Here is a 16771-nt window from a genome sequence, read left to right on the forward strand (position 1 = left end):
AAATCAACTGTGAGAGCAATTATAAGAAAATGGAAGACATACAAGACCACTGATAATCTCCCTTGATCCGGGGCTCCACGCAAGATCTCACCCTGTGGGGTCAAAATGATCACAAGAACAGTGAGCAAAAATCCCAGACCTACACGGGGGAACCTAGTGAATGACCTGCAGAGAGCTGGGACCAAAGTAACAAAGGCTACCATCAGTAACACACTATGCCGCCAGGGACTCAAATCCTGCAGTGCCAGACGTGTCCCCCTGCTTAAGCCAGTACATGTCCAGGCCCGTCTGAGGTTTGCTAGAGAGCATTTGGATGGTCCAGAAGAGGATTGGGAGAATGTCATATGGTCAGATGAAACCAAAATATAACTTTTTTTGGTAAAAACTAAACTCGTCGTGTTTGGAGGAGAAAGAATGCTGAGTTGCAACCAAAGAACACCATACCTAATGTGAAGCATGGGGGTGGAAACATCATGCTTTGGGGCTGTTTTTCTGCAAAGCGACCAGGACGACTGATCCGTGTAAAGGAAAGAATGAATGGGGCCATGTATCGTGAGAGTGAAAACCTCCTTCCATCAGCAAGAGCATTGAAGATGAAATGTGGCTGGGTCTTTCAGCATGACAATGATCCCAAACACACCGCCCGGGCAATGATGGAGTGGCTTTCTTAGGAAGCATTTCAAGGTCCTGGAGTGGCCTAGCCAGTCACCAGATCTCAACCCCATAGAAAATCTTTGGAGCGAGTTGAAAGTCTGTGTTGCCCAGCGACAGCCCCAAAACATCACTGCTCTAGAGGAGATCTGCATGGAGGAATGGGCCAAAAACCAGCAACAGTGTGTGAAAACCTTGTGAAGACTTACAGAAAACATTTGGCCTCTGTCATTGCCAACAAAGGGTATATAACAAAGTATTGACATTAACTTTTGTTATTGACCAAATACTTATTTTCCACCATAATTGACCAATAAATGCATTACAAATCCTACAATGTGATTTTCTGGATATTTTTTTCTAATTTTGTCTCTCATAGTTGAAGTGTACCTATGATGAAAATTACAGGCCTCTCTCATCTTTTTACGTGGGAGAACTTGCACAATTGGTGGTTGACTAAATACTTTTTTGCCCCACTGTATGTTGATGCCAGGCTATCTGCAGAAGAAGGATGTGTGATGCAGACATAACAGTCACAGAGATACAGGAGGCAATTTCATCTACACAGAATAATAAAAGTCCAGGCTCTGATGGTTTAACAAGTTAATTTTACAAAACCTTTATATGCTGGCACCTGTTTTATTCAATCTCTATAGAAATATGGACCTGTATCAGGAAGTCCCAGGGACCCTGGCCACATGTCTGATTACTATGCCATATAAGAATTAGGGGAGTATGGCAGTTGGAGGAATATAGGCAATTATGTCTCTTAAATGTGGATTACAAGATTTTAGCCAAAGTCCTAGCAACTAGAATCAACAGAGTCATGGGAGGGATTATTGCAGAGACACAGGCTCACAGTGTCTCAGGGAGAGATGTGGCTGACATTATGTGTACGGTTCGAGATGTGATGAGACACATGGTTGTGGGGGGGGGGGGGGTGTAGTATTGAGCCTAGATATGAACAAAGCCTTCGATAGAGTGGAGCATACCGTTTTAGTGCAGACACTTAAAACATTTGTTTTCGGGAGGCGGATGGTGGCCTGGATAAGGCCGTTGTATAGTTCAGCTGCTAGTAGAGTGAAATGTAACAGATTGCTTTACGAATGCTTTCCCCCTAGAAATGTCGCTGAGGCAGGGCTGCCCATTGTCGGCTGCATTGTATGGTTTGTCAGTAGAGCCATTTGCGGCGCTTCTTAAAGCAGATACTTGAATACGGGGTATTGTGATTCCTGTTAGCGTGGTGCATCAATATGCGGACGACACAATGTATAATATGATATAATGGAGTGTTTTGAGCTGTTTGGAAAGGCCTCAGGTGCTAAAATTGATGTAGAAAAGACAGAACAGTTGTCGGTAGGAAAGGTTATAACAACCAGGCAGACACCTAAACAGGCAGACAGCTACATTAAGACACTTGGAGTAGTTGGAGTAGTCCTAGGTATTGAGGAGTAAGGAGCTAGCGACATGACTTGGATGGGTGTTTTGAATCAAATCAAACAAACGTTCAGAGTGTGGAAGTTGAGGAGACTAAAATTGAAAGGGGTGGTGACTAATTCGTTACTGTTATTTAAATGTGTGTATGTCCTGGGGGTGATAGGGTTGCCTGACTGGGCGTTAAGAGAATTGCGTATTACTATATCTGACATCTTGTGGGATGGCAAAGGAGGGAGGATATCTCAGGCACTTGCTGCTGAGTATAAAGACGGAGGACTTCCGTTGGTGGACATGGAGGCTAGAAGCAAACCGTTCCGGATTAAAATAGTGAAAAGGTTTTGGTATGGTTTGGTGTGGATGGAAAAGGTTTTTTAGGCAGTACAGATATGAATATGGTGGATGCGAGGAGAGTGGGCTGGTCATGGCACGGAAAAAGACTATGTATGGGACTGTTCCTTTATTCTATGCTGAAGTGACTCAAGGATGGGGTGACCTTCTCCCACATATGCAGTATACATGTGATCATAAAGATTTGGCATTGAAGGCTGGACTTCCTCCAATGTAGTTATTCCTGAGCTTTTAAGAGGACAAGCTATACCTGATACAGTAAGAGAAGTAAATGACAAGGTCCGTACAGATACTATATTGAATGGGTTTGAAAGGGTTAAAAGCAGAATTCCAGAGGACTGGGTTACAATTACTAATGGTGAAGATCTGTATGTGTTTCCAAATCTTTATATCGGTCATGGAGACAGCAAGAAATTATTTCCTAGTGTTGGCACAAAACAATTGTATAAGATGTTGTTGGCTACAGATAGACCTGCTGCTGAGAAGATGTGGGTGAAGGTGTTTCCAGGGCTGAACACTGCACACTTGTGGGGTAATTTGCACTTGCCTGGAAATAAATTGGAGTGTGAAAATAATGATATCAAGTTATGACATATTCACAAGTAGTGCTCCGTAGAATCAATCCCAATGTAGCAAGAGAATGTGATGTTTGTGGATGTGTACCTGAAATGTTAATGCATATGTTTGTTGAATGTGATGAATTAAAGGGTTATTGTTGTAAAGTAAAGGACATGCTGTTTAAGACCTGGAAGAGAGAGTGGTTAAGTAAATATGTGTGGGCGAAGTTGGGGAGACCGGAAAAGTGGCTGGGGTAAGTGTTCATCTGTTAAATGTTTTGTCCTACAGTCGCCATATATTGAGCCCTAACACAACTCTCTCAGGGTAGCTCAGTAGATAAGGTAGTTTGCACTTTGTGCCAGGCGTTGTTGTTTTGAATCCTACTGGCACCTGCATACTTAATTTTGGAATTGTCCTTTTGCCATATAAGATGGGCAGAGTCGTACCTTGTGTTTGTCCCTTTTAATTCTATTTAAATTAACTTTGTAAGTGAATCACATGGTTGAATGTGTTGGGGAGGAAGAGAGAAACGTGTAAAAACCTTTTCTGAACAAAATAAACACATTTAATTGTCAGGGGACATGGAAAATGGTGGGCAGTGGCTGCCAGGTTCTGTGCCCCAAATGAACTCAATAAAGACGCCATATATTGTGGTGGTCCAGGCCTGTCCCTGGTAGCTCAGTGAGTAGAGTGGCGTGTTTTATTGCCAGATGTTATTGTTTCGAATCCTGCCCCAGCCGGTATCATTTTAGTTGTCTTTGGAAAATACCTTTCTATTAATAAGTGTGCAAAGCCATTCCCTGTGTTTGACAGAAATACCAACCCTTTTTATTCTATTTAAATCTACTCTAAAATATAGTCATCCTGTTGAATGGTTTAGTGAGGAACAGGCATAAAACAGTGTAAGAACTTTTCTATTTATTGACAGGATATGAAATACGGTGGGCAGTGGCTGCCATGTTCTGTGCACTCTATGAACTCCATAAAGACGCCATATATTGCTTGCGTCTTAGGCCGGTCTCTGGTAGGGCACTGTGTAGAGCTGGGTTTTTTACTGCCAAATGTTTTTGGTTCAAGTCCTGCAGCAGCCAGTACAAGTATAGTTATTTTTGGAAAAACCGTTTCCATTAATAGGTGGACAAACTAATTCCCTTTGTTTGACAGAAATACTGTCCTTTTTTATTCTATTAAAATCTACTCTATAATTAAGTTAACCTGAGTGAAGGAGCTACACATTGAGACAGACAGTCTAGCAATGATTAAAAGGCATTCATGAATTTTGGCACATTTTCCATATTCCCCTTCAAGAAGAACAGTTGTAATATAGGCTATGGTGTCATTTAACATAATGTATTTTTATAAAATGTTCATTTTCTACACAAAATAACATTACACCTGCAACATGAGAAACCTGTAGGTCATGTAACGTTTCTAAGTGACAGTGCTCATGTCCATTTCATCGTCATTCATCTCCTCTTCATCACTGTCTCTTTCACCATCTTGACACAAGCAGAACAAGTGTCAAGGCTACATCAACAAATCAAAGGTGTTTATAAAGCCCTTTTCACATCAGCAGACGTCACAAAGTGCCTTTACGAAACATCCAGCTACATGTTGGTAGTTAACTTCAGTGACCAACTTGCAATGTGACATTATGAACATTTCGTCCCATATCAAAAACATGCACACAAACACGGTAGATTATTGTCTCTGCGTGACATCAGAAGCTTGGTGCTCCAATAAAGTAAAATTGCTCTATTTCAACAGCAATAAACCAATCAGTTTACAATATAGGAAATGAAATGTAAGCCTGGCAACTTAAAGAATTTTCCTAAACTATATTATTAAGGGTGGCTGTGACGAAGTTGAACCGAGTTGTTGTACTGGGGAGCTTCAGAAGCCTGGAACAGTCGTGTCGCCATGGAATCTAAGAAATCAAACTTCTCTCATCCCAGCGATGATAAAAACAACTTTCCAATGGAGTATTGATGTTGTTTTGATCAGCGACAGTTTTATCACATCGGAATGTTCTACAAAACCCTGATAGATGAAGTATTAACCTCCCTTATAAATAATGTACCTCACATTGATTGTTTACAACAGATGCAACTAACTAGTGTTAAAATATCTAAACAATACCTGGTAAATGTTTATAATACTTGTTAACAGTGTTTGGCCTGACTTTACCGTGCTTGGAGATTCCCTGGGGGGAGGATTTGGGGTTGTCCATTGATTGAAGCTTTGGGCTGTCCTCTTCTTTGTCATTGGTCTGCTTGGCCGTGCTCCTCCTCTTTATTGTTGTTTGTCGGTATAACCACATGGTGGCAGTGACAGTGGCCAGGAGAGCGATCAGAGCTCCAGTCACTGGTGCAGTGGGTATGTCTAAAGAGGATGAGAATGGTGCTCAGAGCGGACAAAAGAACAGCGCTCAGAGAGGACATAAGAACAGCGCTCAGAGCGAACATTAGAACAGGTCTCAGAGCAGACATAAGAACAGCGCTCAGAGAGGACATGAGAACAGGGCTCAGAGCGAACATAAGAACAGGCCTCAGAGTGGACATAGGAACAGCGCTCAGAGCGAATATAAGAACAGGGCTCAGAGCGGACATAAGAACAGGGCTCAGAGCGAACATTGAACAGGGCTCAGACTGGACCTGAGAACGCGGCTTAGAGTGGACATGAAAATGGGGCGCAGAAATAGATGTGCAGGCTAAGCTATAGTTCTAATTCTGAAAAGTGTAAGCATACCTATTTGTAGTGTAGCTCTGCTATTAGTCGACATGTTGATAGATGAAGTATAACCAGCCTTGTCTATGTATCTTACATTGATTGTTCACAATTCTTGTCAAAGAATTTGGGCAGAGGTAGAAGGACCCAGGCGCAGAGGCATCCAAAATGGCAAATGGGTGATTTAATAAACATACAAAGCACAAAAACAAAAGGGCACAAATGGCAGGAACAGGCAACAGGAACAAACACACACTAACAACAACAACCAACAAGAAACAATGGGGCAGGAGGAAGTGAAATAGGGACATAACGAGGGAGCAAACAAGACACTTGGAAACAATAAGGCCAAGGACAGGCTAGGTTCAAAAGCAACGGACAAAAACCAAACAGGCTGCATTCACAAACAAAAGCAAGAACCAAACCGAACCAACAGAACCTCACAATTCTTGACTTCATAAATTCTTGAATTCATAGTGTTGAAATACTTCACTGTGTCGAGGGAAAGTCCCATTATCTGGTCACTAAGACGTAAAAGACCAGATAATGGGAGTTCAGAGTTCAGTGACCTTAAATGGTCAATGACTTTACACTTCGTGGAAAAGATTGGTCCAACTCCTGGAGCGCAGCCAAGTACTTTGACCTTCTGATAGTAAGAATATGGCTGTGGTCTAGATTTGAAACACATGGTTCAGAATCAGTCCATAAAACACTGAGTGTGTCGGTTTTTTACTCTTCCTTTGTATTTTTTTAACAGTACTATATTACTAACCCCCCAAACACGGACAATGTTTTACAACAAGTATTGTATTTTATTGACCGCCTAAACCCAGACGTGGCTGGCCCATCACTCGACCCATGGGCTTATCGCAGTGACACAGCTGGCTTTGGTGAGATTGTCTAAACTGTTTGGCTTTTAGAGTGTCAAATGCAGAAAGTTTGTGTCTACGACCTCAGAATATATCATCTCATAGCCTTCTGTCACCATTAGTTATTTCATCCAGATCCATGTCAACAGGGGTAGTCCCACCTGAAAATCTGCAACAGAAAATAAAACAACAGGTGAGTCGAACCCTGGAAACTCCTCCACTAGATGGCAGATTACACCACCTAGTGTCGGGCACTGGCACCTCATTCAATTTGGTTTATTCACATACCTGGATATCTGGGGCTGTATTCACAAAACATTTTATGTTACCACTAGGAGGACTCCTAAACAACACTACCAGCTATGACCATGAAGTCAGCTCTGTTTCTTTGTAGTTGACAAATGAGGAAACCGAATATGTCGGACGGCATGGGGCCTGGAGAGGGCATTTGTTGTTTTGATGTAATATTCTGCTGACAGATGACTGAGAAATACATAGTTTGTCTGTGCTGCATAGCTGCATTTCCCCTGTGGCCTAGATCTCTGGTGTTATTAGGTTGTTTTTGTTTGTTGGTGAAGTGACTGACACGCCCAATTTTAGAAAAACTTTTTTAGGCTTTAGATGTTTTGTGATTACAGCCCCAGAACTACAACCACTCAAACCCGCCAAAAAGATTTCAGCATATACTTGATGTGTGGTTTCCATAACCTTGTTCACAATACTTTAAACTAGCGTAGTTTACATTCCTTGCAATGTATTTTTCACAAAATGGCAGACGTTAACAAAACGTTGAGATGAAGTTCGCATTTCTGTTTAGACATTGTATTTGTGTTATTAATTCCCTTACATAAAGTTCTCAAACATTGCATATTGGATTTTAAAAATGTTAACACAAATACAGTATGCATGCATTTATGTATGCATGTATGCATGAATGTGTAAGTATGTATTGGTGTTTTCCAGTCTATATAGTTTCCATCAACACCTATAACGCATCCCAAATCACATGCCCATAGCCTTTCGGGTTTCAGTTCAGCTATTGCATAGACTTTCTGCCTCTGAACGTCATATAAGTCAGTTCTGACAATCAATGATTGTTAGGCAGGTTTCATTTCAGGTCATTGTGGTTAATTCTGACAGCCACCAAACTCTACTCTGAAACTCTTTTCTGAAACTCTTCTCTGTTAAGAATATTATTTGCATGAGAATGATAGGGTTTTGATGGTGTGGTAAGAAACAAAAAACAAACAAGTTGCTGAATAGGGAAAAAAGTTACAAATCAAGATAATTCCTTTGCAGAAACAGAAATGCTGTCCTTAGCAAATAGAAGATAAATTGTGCAGATTACTATTATGTCCATTTTAGATTATGGTGTTATTATCAATATGCTTGCTGCAGCAACCACATTAAAACCACTGAATTTATTTACCATTGTGCACAATGGTTTATCACAGGTGATAGTTACAAAACTCATCACTGTATACCATATCAATATGTGGATTGGGCCTCTCTTTATGTGAGGCAAGAGCAACATGCTCTCTTGATTATGTATAACGCACGTCTTTTAGAAACAACCTCCATGTATATCATCATTAATTTCCACCAGACTTATTAATTTCAAAACCAGATCACAGACATGGATTCCATTAGACTCCAGCGGCCTCTACGGAGTTGGGTAGGACTGCCTGCAGTTCTTTCGCACATTATGGAACAAATTACAAACAAACTGCTGTTTGCCTTTCTTTTAATGTTTTGAAATATTCCTTTAATACATATTTCTGTTTGTGTGGCTAAACTGTACATGAAAACATGTTTAAACTGTTTTCCCAGGTTGAGACTTGGTTTCCCCCTGAATGTCTTAAAAATCAGTCCAGATAATCTACAATTGTTGGGCAGGTTTCATTTCAGTATTGTGATCAACACAGACAGTAGCTAAACCTTGTTTTTTCAGTCCTAGGTAAAGCTAAACCGTTACCATACAGAGGAATCTTGGTTTGGTGTAGTTCTAGATATGTATCTGAATAGCACTAATACACACTCCTGTAATACATGACAAACGGTGAACACGGAAATATACAGCAAAGTGCATCTCCTCAAGCAAGACTCTTTACCCTTACTGTTAGTTGATCTGGACATTAGTGTATGTTAAATGGCAAATGTGAATGTACATTCATCTAGGCAGGCTGCATCCGTGTTAATTTCATTACTGGGTTAAACTGTGTTGGTACTTGGTGAACAAGTGTTTAGGTTTAGATTCGTCCAATCGTCTAAACCACTGCCTCAGGGGAAATTGTACTGATGCCGTCTGGGATCAAATCAGCACTTTCAGCAAAAACTCTCTCAACAATCTTTCACCACTTTCTTGTTTAATAAAGCATGAACAAGGCCTAGGAAAACGCATTAAACATATTAGAATTTGCTCAAAGCTAACATAAAAATCCTATGGTGTTGAAACACATTTTATAGATATGTAGACCAAAATACATTTCATCTTAGTCACAAATATAGTCTAACATACTAAGGTAAACTTGGTAATACCACTACTTGCATTTCCAATCAAGCTAATCCTGTTTGGTGTAGTGGTTAGCAGTCTTGACTGTGGAACTTAAGGTTGCAGGTTTGAAACACCACCTTTCCAAATGTCTGGTATGTTTAGATGTGTTTTAAGTACCTTTTTTACAAAAATATATTTTGACATATATTTACTAAATGTATTCAGGAATATATTTTCCAAATGTATTCAAAAATATATTTTAAATACATTTATTTTCCGTATCGGTATAGAGAAAGTAATGTGGCGAAGACCAAGTTCCACATTGCAAAGGTTACAGCTGTCTAACATGTTATCAGTTTCTTTCGAACAAAAAATCGATTTCACATGTCAGAATACATTTAATTGGACGCGTGCTGATATCGTTCTCAACATCAACATTGTTATTTTCGTAGTTTACAAATGAAACAACGTACCTAGTCAATCCCAGTGGAGACGATCGTTATAATTCCGGTTTAGACCCATCCAACTGCCATGGTTGTCACTCATCCATTTCCCCCTGGTCCCCACTCCCACCCCCTACAACTGTTAGGATGAGATATGCCTTATCACCGGAGAAAATTGGCAAAAAGAAGGCGTCTGAGACATTGCTTGTAGACACATGATTAAACAGTCAAGCGTTTTGTCTGCTTGGTGTTAAATTAAAATAATTCCCTTTGTGCATACATACACTTTGGTGTTGTTGCCCGGATGAATTGCCTGTTGAATAAGTGGTACGCAATTTTGATGCATTTAGACAGCAGCGATAATTTAGAGTATTTACATTCTGGAGGTGTGAGCAGGTGTTCTTGTATGACTGGTCAAGTGATTCCCCTGTGAACCTGTTGCCAGAGAATTGTCTATTTATTGATTCCACTTTTGGGTTGATAATATTTGTGGTTTATTAGTGCTCCTTTCTAGCCTTGCAAAGTTGACCGATCTAGCTAGTTAACATGTTAGCAACATACAGACAACATGTTAGCCATCTCAATACAATTTCCTGGTGTGTTTAGTAGCTCAAAGAAGGATACATAATCTAACAAACCCGCATCTTGATCATCTTATTTGCACTGCATTTTCTACACTAAACACAATGAGTTATATTTGCGATAGACATTTCCAAAACATGGAAACTGTATTCTGGACAGAAGCAGGCACAGCGTTCTAGGTACCTCCCCGCTTCCAAATGGACATGCCTATATTTGGCTAACACATCTAAGTTGAAAGAAATGGTGGCAATGCTATTGTTATATGCCATTGGTGACCACATATCTACTGTATAAGCAGTTCAGCAATACAGCAGCAATTTACATTTTTTTATCAATGGCGTACCCATCATCCTCGATTGATATGATTTAAAAAAGCAACCAAAAATAATAATAATGTCTGTGTATTAATGTTGCCTCTTCGCTCTTTTAGCTGGTTTTGTCAGTATCTGTAGGTAAGTCAAGTGCAATCTATACTCCTGCCATGATACTAACTGTCGCACCCTGAGATCATGATTTCTAAACTCTTCATTACCCAACTCCCTTCCTTCACACCATGCTTATGGAAATATCATTTGTGAGAAACAACCCACCACCCCCCCCATCCCCACACACACACACACACATTGTTTGTACTACATACATATACAATGGATAGACAATATATAAACCAGAGAAAAGCATTGCCTCCACACAGCAGTGAAACTTCAACTGATCCACGTTGCCCGGCAGCCTCATGGCACCTCTCCCTCTGATGTCCCTGGGTTCAGGCTAGACTTGACCAACAATGTCACCTTTGACCCTTCTGTCCCCTTCGAAGACGAATAGGACGCCTGGTTCCCCGAAGATGAGTCGCTCCCAAGGCCTCCGCGGCAGCAGAGCACCGCCCTGACCCTGTCCCGGAAGTCTTCGGAGACGTAGTAGAATATGAAGGGGTCTATGCTGCTGTTTAGCGTGCTAACAGCGAGGCTGACCATGTATGGAGTGTACAGGTCCTCCCCGTCCAGCACCAGGTGGGAGTCAGAGTAGTGCAGGAGGAGGAGAATGTTGCTGGGCAGCAGGCAGACCACAAACACCAGGAGGACCAGCGCAGTGATACGCAGCGCGTGGCTGTAGCGCCCGTCCTCCGCCGCCAGGACGCGTATCACCGAGCCGTGGCAGAACAGGATGACCACCAGGGGCAGCATGAAGCAGACAAAGAAGAGGGTGAGGAAGTACGGCAGTAAGTAGGTCACGTGCGCTTCCTGGGGCAGTGCGTCGTGACACGTGGTGATATCCGGCCTTAGTAGCTTGTAAGACTGGCGGGAGGAGAGGAGAGGCGCCATTGCGACCAGAACCACCAGCCACACGGCGAGAGTCATGTACAGGGAGGTGCGAGGGCTGCGGAAGGCTTGAGCGCCAAACGGGTGGACCAGTGCCACATAGCGGTCCACGGCGATGAACATCAGGCACAGCACCGAGCCATACACGTTGCCATAGAAGAGAGCGATGACTATCCGGCAGAAGGACTCACCGAAGACCCAGTCGTTGCCCTGGAAGTGGTAGACGATGCGGAAGGGGAGCACCATCAGGAGCATGAGGTCCGTGGCGGTGAGGTTGATGAGTAGGGTGGTGGAGGGCAGCTTTTTGGTGCGGAACAGGAGGACCCACAGGGCCAGGAGGTTGGCAGGGAGGCCCACGGTGAAGGCGACCAGGTAGATAATAGGCACATAGAGGACAATTGCCGGAGCCTGCACGTCCTTGATATGCTTCTCTATCAGGGTGGTGTAGTTGCAGTTAGAGTCCAGCCTGAAAGAGCGTAGCCCTGTTGTAGTAGAAAAAGAAGAGGTTTTGTGATTTATTACAGGCTTTGCATTACATTATTTCCCATGATGTACGGTATACGATGGTGTACTTGACTGAACAAGTTCCATATCTGTCCCAATGACAACTGGACATATTTCTGTGTGAATGTGTGGGCAACCTGATGTACCTGACTTCTTGTGTGTGTGTGTGTGTGTGTGTGTGTGTGTGTGTGTGTGTGTGTGTGTGTGTCCGTGCATGCGTGTTTCTGACAATAAAATGGGGGAAAAATGTCCACAAACTGTTAAAAAAGCTATTTTCAGTGGATATAAAAAGTCTACACACCCCTGATAAAATGCCAGGTTTTTGTGATGTAAAAGAATGAGAGAAAGATAAATCATGTCTGAACTTTTTCCACTTTTAATGTGACCTATAATGTGGACAATTCAATTGAAAAACAAACTGACATCTTTGAGAGGGAGAAATTTAAATAAAAACCTTTCAATACCCTGGTTGCATAAGTGTGCACACCCTCTCATAACTGGAGATGTGGCTGTGTTCAGAATTAACAAATCACATTAAAACTCATGTTAAATAGAAGTCATTACACACCTGCCATCATTTAAAGTGACTCTGATTAATCACAAATAAAGTTCAGCTGTTCTAGTAGGAATTTCCTGACATTTTCTTACTTGCATCTCAAAGCAAAAGCCATGGTCCGCAGAGAGCATCCAAAGCATCAGAGTGATCTCATTGTTGAAAGATATCAGTCAGGAGAAGGGTACAAAATAATTTCCAAAGCATTAGATATACCATGGAACACAATGAATTGATGACAGTCATCATCAAGTGGAGAAAATATGGCACAACAGAGACATTATCACGAAGCGGACGTCCCTCCAGAACTGATGAAAAGATGAGAAGAAAACTGGTCAGGGAGGCTTCCAAGAAAGAGGCCTACAGTAACATTAAAGGAACTACAGGAATTTCCGGCAAGTCCTGGCTGTGTGCTACATGTGACAACAATCTTCATATGAATGGGCTATGGGGTAGGGTGGCAAGACGGAACCCTTTTCTTACAAAGAAAAACATCCAAGCCCGGCTGAAGTTTGCAAATAACAAACAACAAGTCTCCCAAAAGCACGTGGGAAAATGTGTCATGGTCTGATGAAACCCAGGTTGAACTTTTTGGCCATAATTCCAAAAGGTATATTTGGTGCAAAAACAACACTACACATCACCCAAATAGCACCATCCCCACAGTGAAGCATGGTGGTGGCAGCATCATGTTTTGGGGCATTAGTCAGGGTGGAGAGAATTATGAACATTTCCAAATACCAGGCAATTTTGGCACAAAACCTTCAGGCATCCGTTAGAAAGCTGAAGATGAGGAGGAAGTTCACCTTTCTGTACGACAATGACCCAAAGCACACATCCAAATCCACAAAAACATGGCTTCACCAGAAGAAGATTAGAATGGCTCAGCCAGAGCCCAGACCTGAATCCAATTGAACATCTGTGGGGTGATCTGAAGAGGGCTGTGCACAGGAGATGTCCTCGCAATCTAACAGATTTGGAGCACTTTTGCAAAGAAGAGTGGGCAAATATTGCCACGTCAAGATGTGCCATGCTAATAGACTCCTACCCAAAAAGACTGAGTGCTGTAATAAAATCAAAAGGTGCTTCAACAAAGTATTATTGTAAACCAGGTTATTGTGAGTTTTACATTTTTTCAGTTTGTTTTTCAATTGAATTGTTCACATTTTAGGTCATATTAAAAGTGGAAAAAGTTCTGACATGATTTATCATTGTCTCGTTCTTTTACATCACAAGAACCTGGCATTTTAACAGGGGTGTGTATACTTTTTATATCCATTCTAAGTGGCCTGGTTAGACCAGTAAAGTGATCTGTGGTGTATTCTCTTCAGGGTATGAACAAATATTCCATGAACTGTTCAACTGACATTTTACACTGTAGCTGAGACCACTTGTCACTCCGAGACCTGTGTATAAATAGCAATTGTCATCAGATGACTTGAATGAGGCTAGAGGTCATCCTCTGCGATAGGAGTAAGCTGACTTGAGGAAACGTTTATAGTTTCGCAACCCAGCATCGTAGGAATTACATAAATATGTAGCTAACAAGTAAACTCTAATTACGTTTAGTATTAACATAATAGCTGTGCTTATACGTTCAATATCAACATGTCCAAGTGGTCCTTAATGACTCGCGGTTACATTCAGCATCAACATAATGACAAATGCCATACACCTACCATCAAAACCCGGCCTCCAGGGGCAGTTATGAACACATTTTTAGGTAAACAGAGTGGCTGTTTTTTGGGGGGGCATTGTGGTGGTGTGATGGTGGGCATGCATTTATGTGACCAAAGTTCAGTCTGATGATTCAAGTTTGATTCCAGTGAGAGGCTAGACACTATTCTGTTGTAGAAAAGTGTTGTTTAGACAGGCGTTTTCAGTTTTTGTAACCTAACCCTAAACTCAGTACTATGATTCCTAACGGTAACCATAACCTAACCCTAACCTCAGTACTGTGATGCCTAACGTTAACTATAACCTAAACCTAACCTCAGTACTGTGATGCCTAACGTTAACTATAACCTAAACCTAACCTCAGTACTGTGATGCCTAACGCTAACTATAACCTAACCCTAACCTCAGTACTGTGTTGCCTAACATTAACCATAACCTAACCCTAACCTCAGTACTGTGATGCCTAACGCTAACTATAACCTAACCCTAACCTCAGTACTGTGTTGCCTAACATTAACCATAACCTAACCCTAACCTCAGTACTGTGATGCCTAACGCTAACTATAACCTAACCCTAACCTCAGTACTGTGATGCGTAACGTTAAACATAACCAAACCCTAACCTCAGTACTGTGATGCCTTACAGTCACCTAACCCTAGCTGTATTCCTAACCCTAACACCAGGACTATCGTGCCTAACCATAAGCCCAAGTTAACTTTTATTCTTAACGAGGGGTTCATTTTAAATCAATTACATTAAGGACCAACATAATAGCAAAACATCAAGGAGCTACATAGTAGCGAAATGTTAAGGACCAATAGGACTGGGACATGTTGAAATCAAATGTAATATCACTGCTGATATGTTCATACTGAACGCAGTCAAATTAGTTGTATAATGATGTAATTCCTGAGCGATAAGGTTGTGTTTCAGTGTTTGTGGAGAAAACGGACGTGTTACTATCGCCTCTGTGTCCCTTTCTTCTTGGCCCCCTCCTATGTAATGGCAAAATGTTGGGGTGAAAGGGTTGCATATCTTGATATCCAAATTTAGGAATACCAAGCTACAGTTTCCTTGTCTTTTAGAAATGGAAAGAATAAAACAATTAAGTTCCTGAATCACACTTAAAACAAAAATAGCCTTGGATCTTTTTTTTCCCTCCTATGGCACGGAAGGACCTGGAAGGCTGAGTTGAATTTAGGCAATAACTCAACTAACCAATTAACTCAATAGCTCAGTGGGGTTCCTAGTTGGGGAACAATTCCTGCCTGAATAGGGACAGGGCACCGGAAACAGGTTTGACTTCTCCTACCCCAGGTTTATCTTTCGTTTTCAGCACTATGCAGGGGTGGACAATTTCACATATTTGTCAAATAGGCTGGCAAATTGCACTTTCTGAGCTGCTTTACACTAGGGTAAAATAGTGTTTTAGCAGGAAGTCATAAAAACGTCCGTACGTCCCTACGTCCTTATCTTTGGTTGATAATAGTTTGCGGGCCTGTATATCTTTAGAGTCAAAGGCAAGATAAGCTGCTGCCACTAAAATGGTTCCTTCCAAACTGCTTACTGTAATAATAAACCCCTTTCCTCCAAAAATGATAATCCCTCAAATTCAGATAGTTTTTTGTCCGCGGATTGCTTAATGAAAGTTACCCGAGGCACTTAATAAAAACAAAGACAGATAAAAAATAAAATTAACCAACTTACTAATTCCCATGTCGGGGCAGTTTGTGGGGGCAGGGGAGCAGCCATGGGGGACACACGAGTGAGAGAGCAGCAGCAGCAGCAGAGTCCCGGCCAAAGCGTACACACCCATGGTACCGAATGGGATCCTATACTGTCACCCAGCAAAATCTGTTAGTAATGGAGCCGCTTCCTCAGGAAGAGGGAGCAGCCTATTGTACTCTTCTCCCTTCCTTTCTTCTATCTCAGGAACCCAGCAGTTTTTTGGGTGGGAGAAATTTGCTGTACTGTTTTCTGTTCTGTACTAGCTCTCTCTGTTACCATCCATGTGATGTAATTTAGCCTCGGACAATTTAGCCTCGGAGTTGTGTGAGCACTCCTCGTAATCCAAGTCTGTTTGATGTGAAATTAAAATCTGGAGTTGCCAGGTGCTCTTCTTCCAAGGTCTTCTTCCAATGAAAACATATCCTCTACTGCTAAAATCCCACCCTTCAAATCATTCAATTCCAGACAGAAGCCTGTTTCCCAGATCAACGCTGGAGTCTGACTTCAAAAGACCAGTCACTTCTACTCTCTGTCCTGCTCTACTCTGTGTTGCTCTAATGTGGGCCAGCTGTATTTCAGTGCCTCTTTTGGTGGTGTTGTGTGTCTCAGTCTGAACTTGTGTGCGTGTGTGTGTGTGTGTGTGTCTGAGGGAGCATGAGGGTGGGGCGGAGTTGTATGACACAGTGCCTCTCATGCTGTGATTCATACAAGGCCAGAGCTGTGCGTTTATCTCTGCCATGCTTTGAAAAACAGGAAATGTGGCCATTTGACATCTGCAGCCAGAGCGAGGTATGCACAATACTCATTTCTGTTCCGGACTGACATTTACACACACACTGACCCCCTTTTTTGTAAGAACACACACACACACAGACACACA

At 41.9% G+C, this 16771-nt stretch overlaps 1 protein-coding gene across 7 annotated transcripts; it reads right to left on the reverse strand.

Annotated features, from left to right (window-relative positions):
* Window positions 1-1107: 1107 nt before the first annotated feature.
* On the reverse strand, window positions 1108-16502 carry si:ch211-132p1.2 (F2R like thrombin or trypsin receptor 3). 7 transcript variants are annotated; one of them, XR_004575716.1, is made up of 6 exons: window positions 15871-16502; window positions 9558-11910; window positions 6707-6759; window positions 5743-5835; window positions 5182-5376; window positions 1108-2983 (listed from the first exon to the last, which is right to left on the reverse strand). XR_004575716.1 is itself a non-coding variant. In XM_010901191.4 (2 exons), exons 1-2 carry the CDS (start codon window positions 15977-15979, stop codon window positions 10841-10843), a joined length of 1179 nt encoding a protein of 392 aa, XP_010899493.1. In that variant the 5' UTR covers window positions 15980-16502; the 3' UTR covers window positions 8173-10840. The 7 variants fall into 7 exon arrangements, 1 of the variants encoding a protein (XP_010899493.1); XR_004575713.1 differs by having other exon boundaries at window positions 1108-4493; XR_004575714.1 differs by having other exon boundaries at window positions 1108-4921.
* Between the last annotated feature and the right edge of the window lie 269 nt (window positions 16503-16771).

Source organism: Esox lucius, chromosome 4 (genome assembly GCF_011004845.1).
Source record: "Esox lucius isolate fEsoLuc1 chromosome 4, fEsoLuc1.pri, whole genome shotgun sequence".
NCBI classification, from domain to species: domain Eukaryota; kingdom Metazoa; phylum Chordata; class Actinopteri; order Esociformes; family Esocidae; genus Esox; species Esox lucius.

Coding starts and splice junctions, on each gene's coding strand:
- si:ch211-132p1.2 (XM_010901191.4), bottom strand. CDS start 15,979: ATGGGTGTGTACGCTTTGGCCGGGACTCTGCTGCTGCTGCTGCTCTCT. Junction 11,911..15,870: donor CTGCCCCGACATGGGAATTA/GTAAGTTGGTTA, acceptor CTACTACAACAG/GGCTACGCTCTTTCAGGCTG.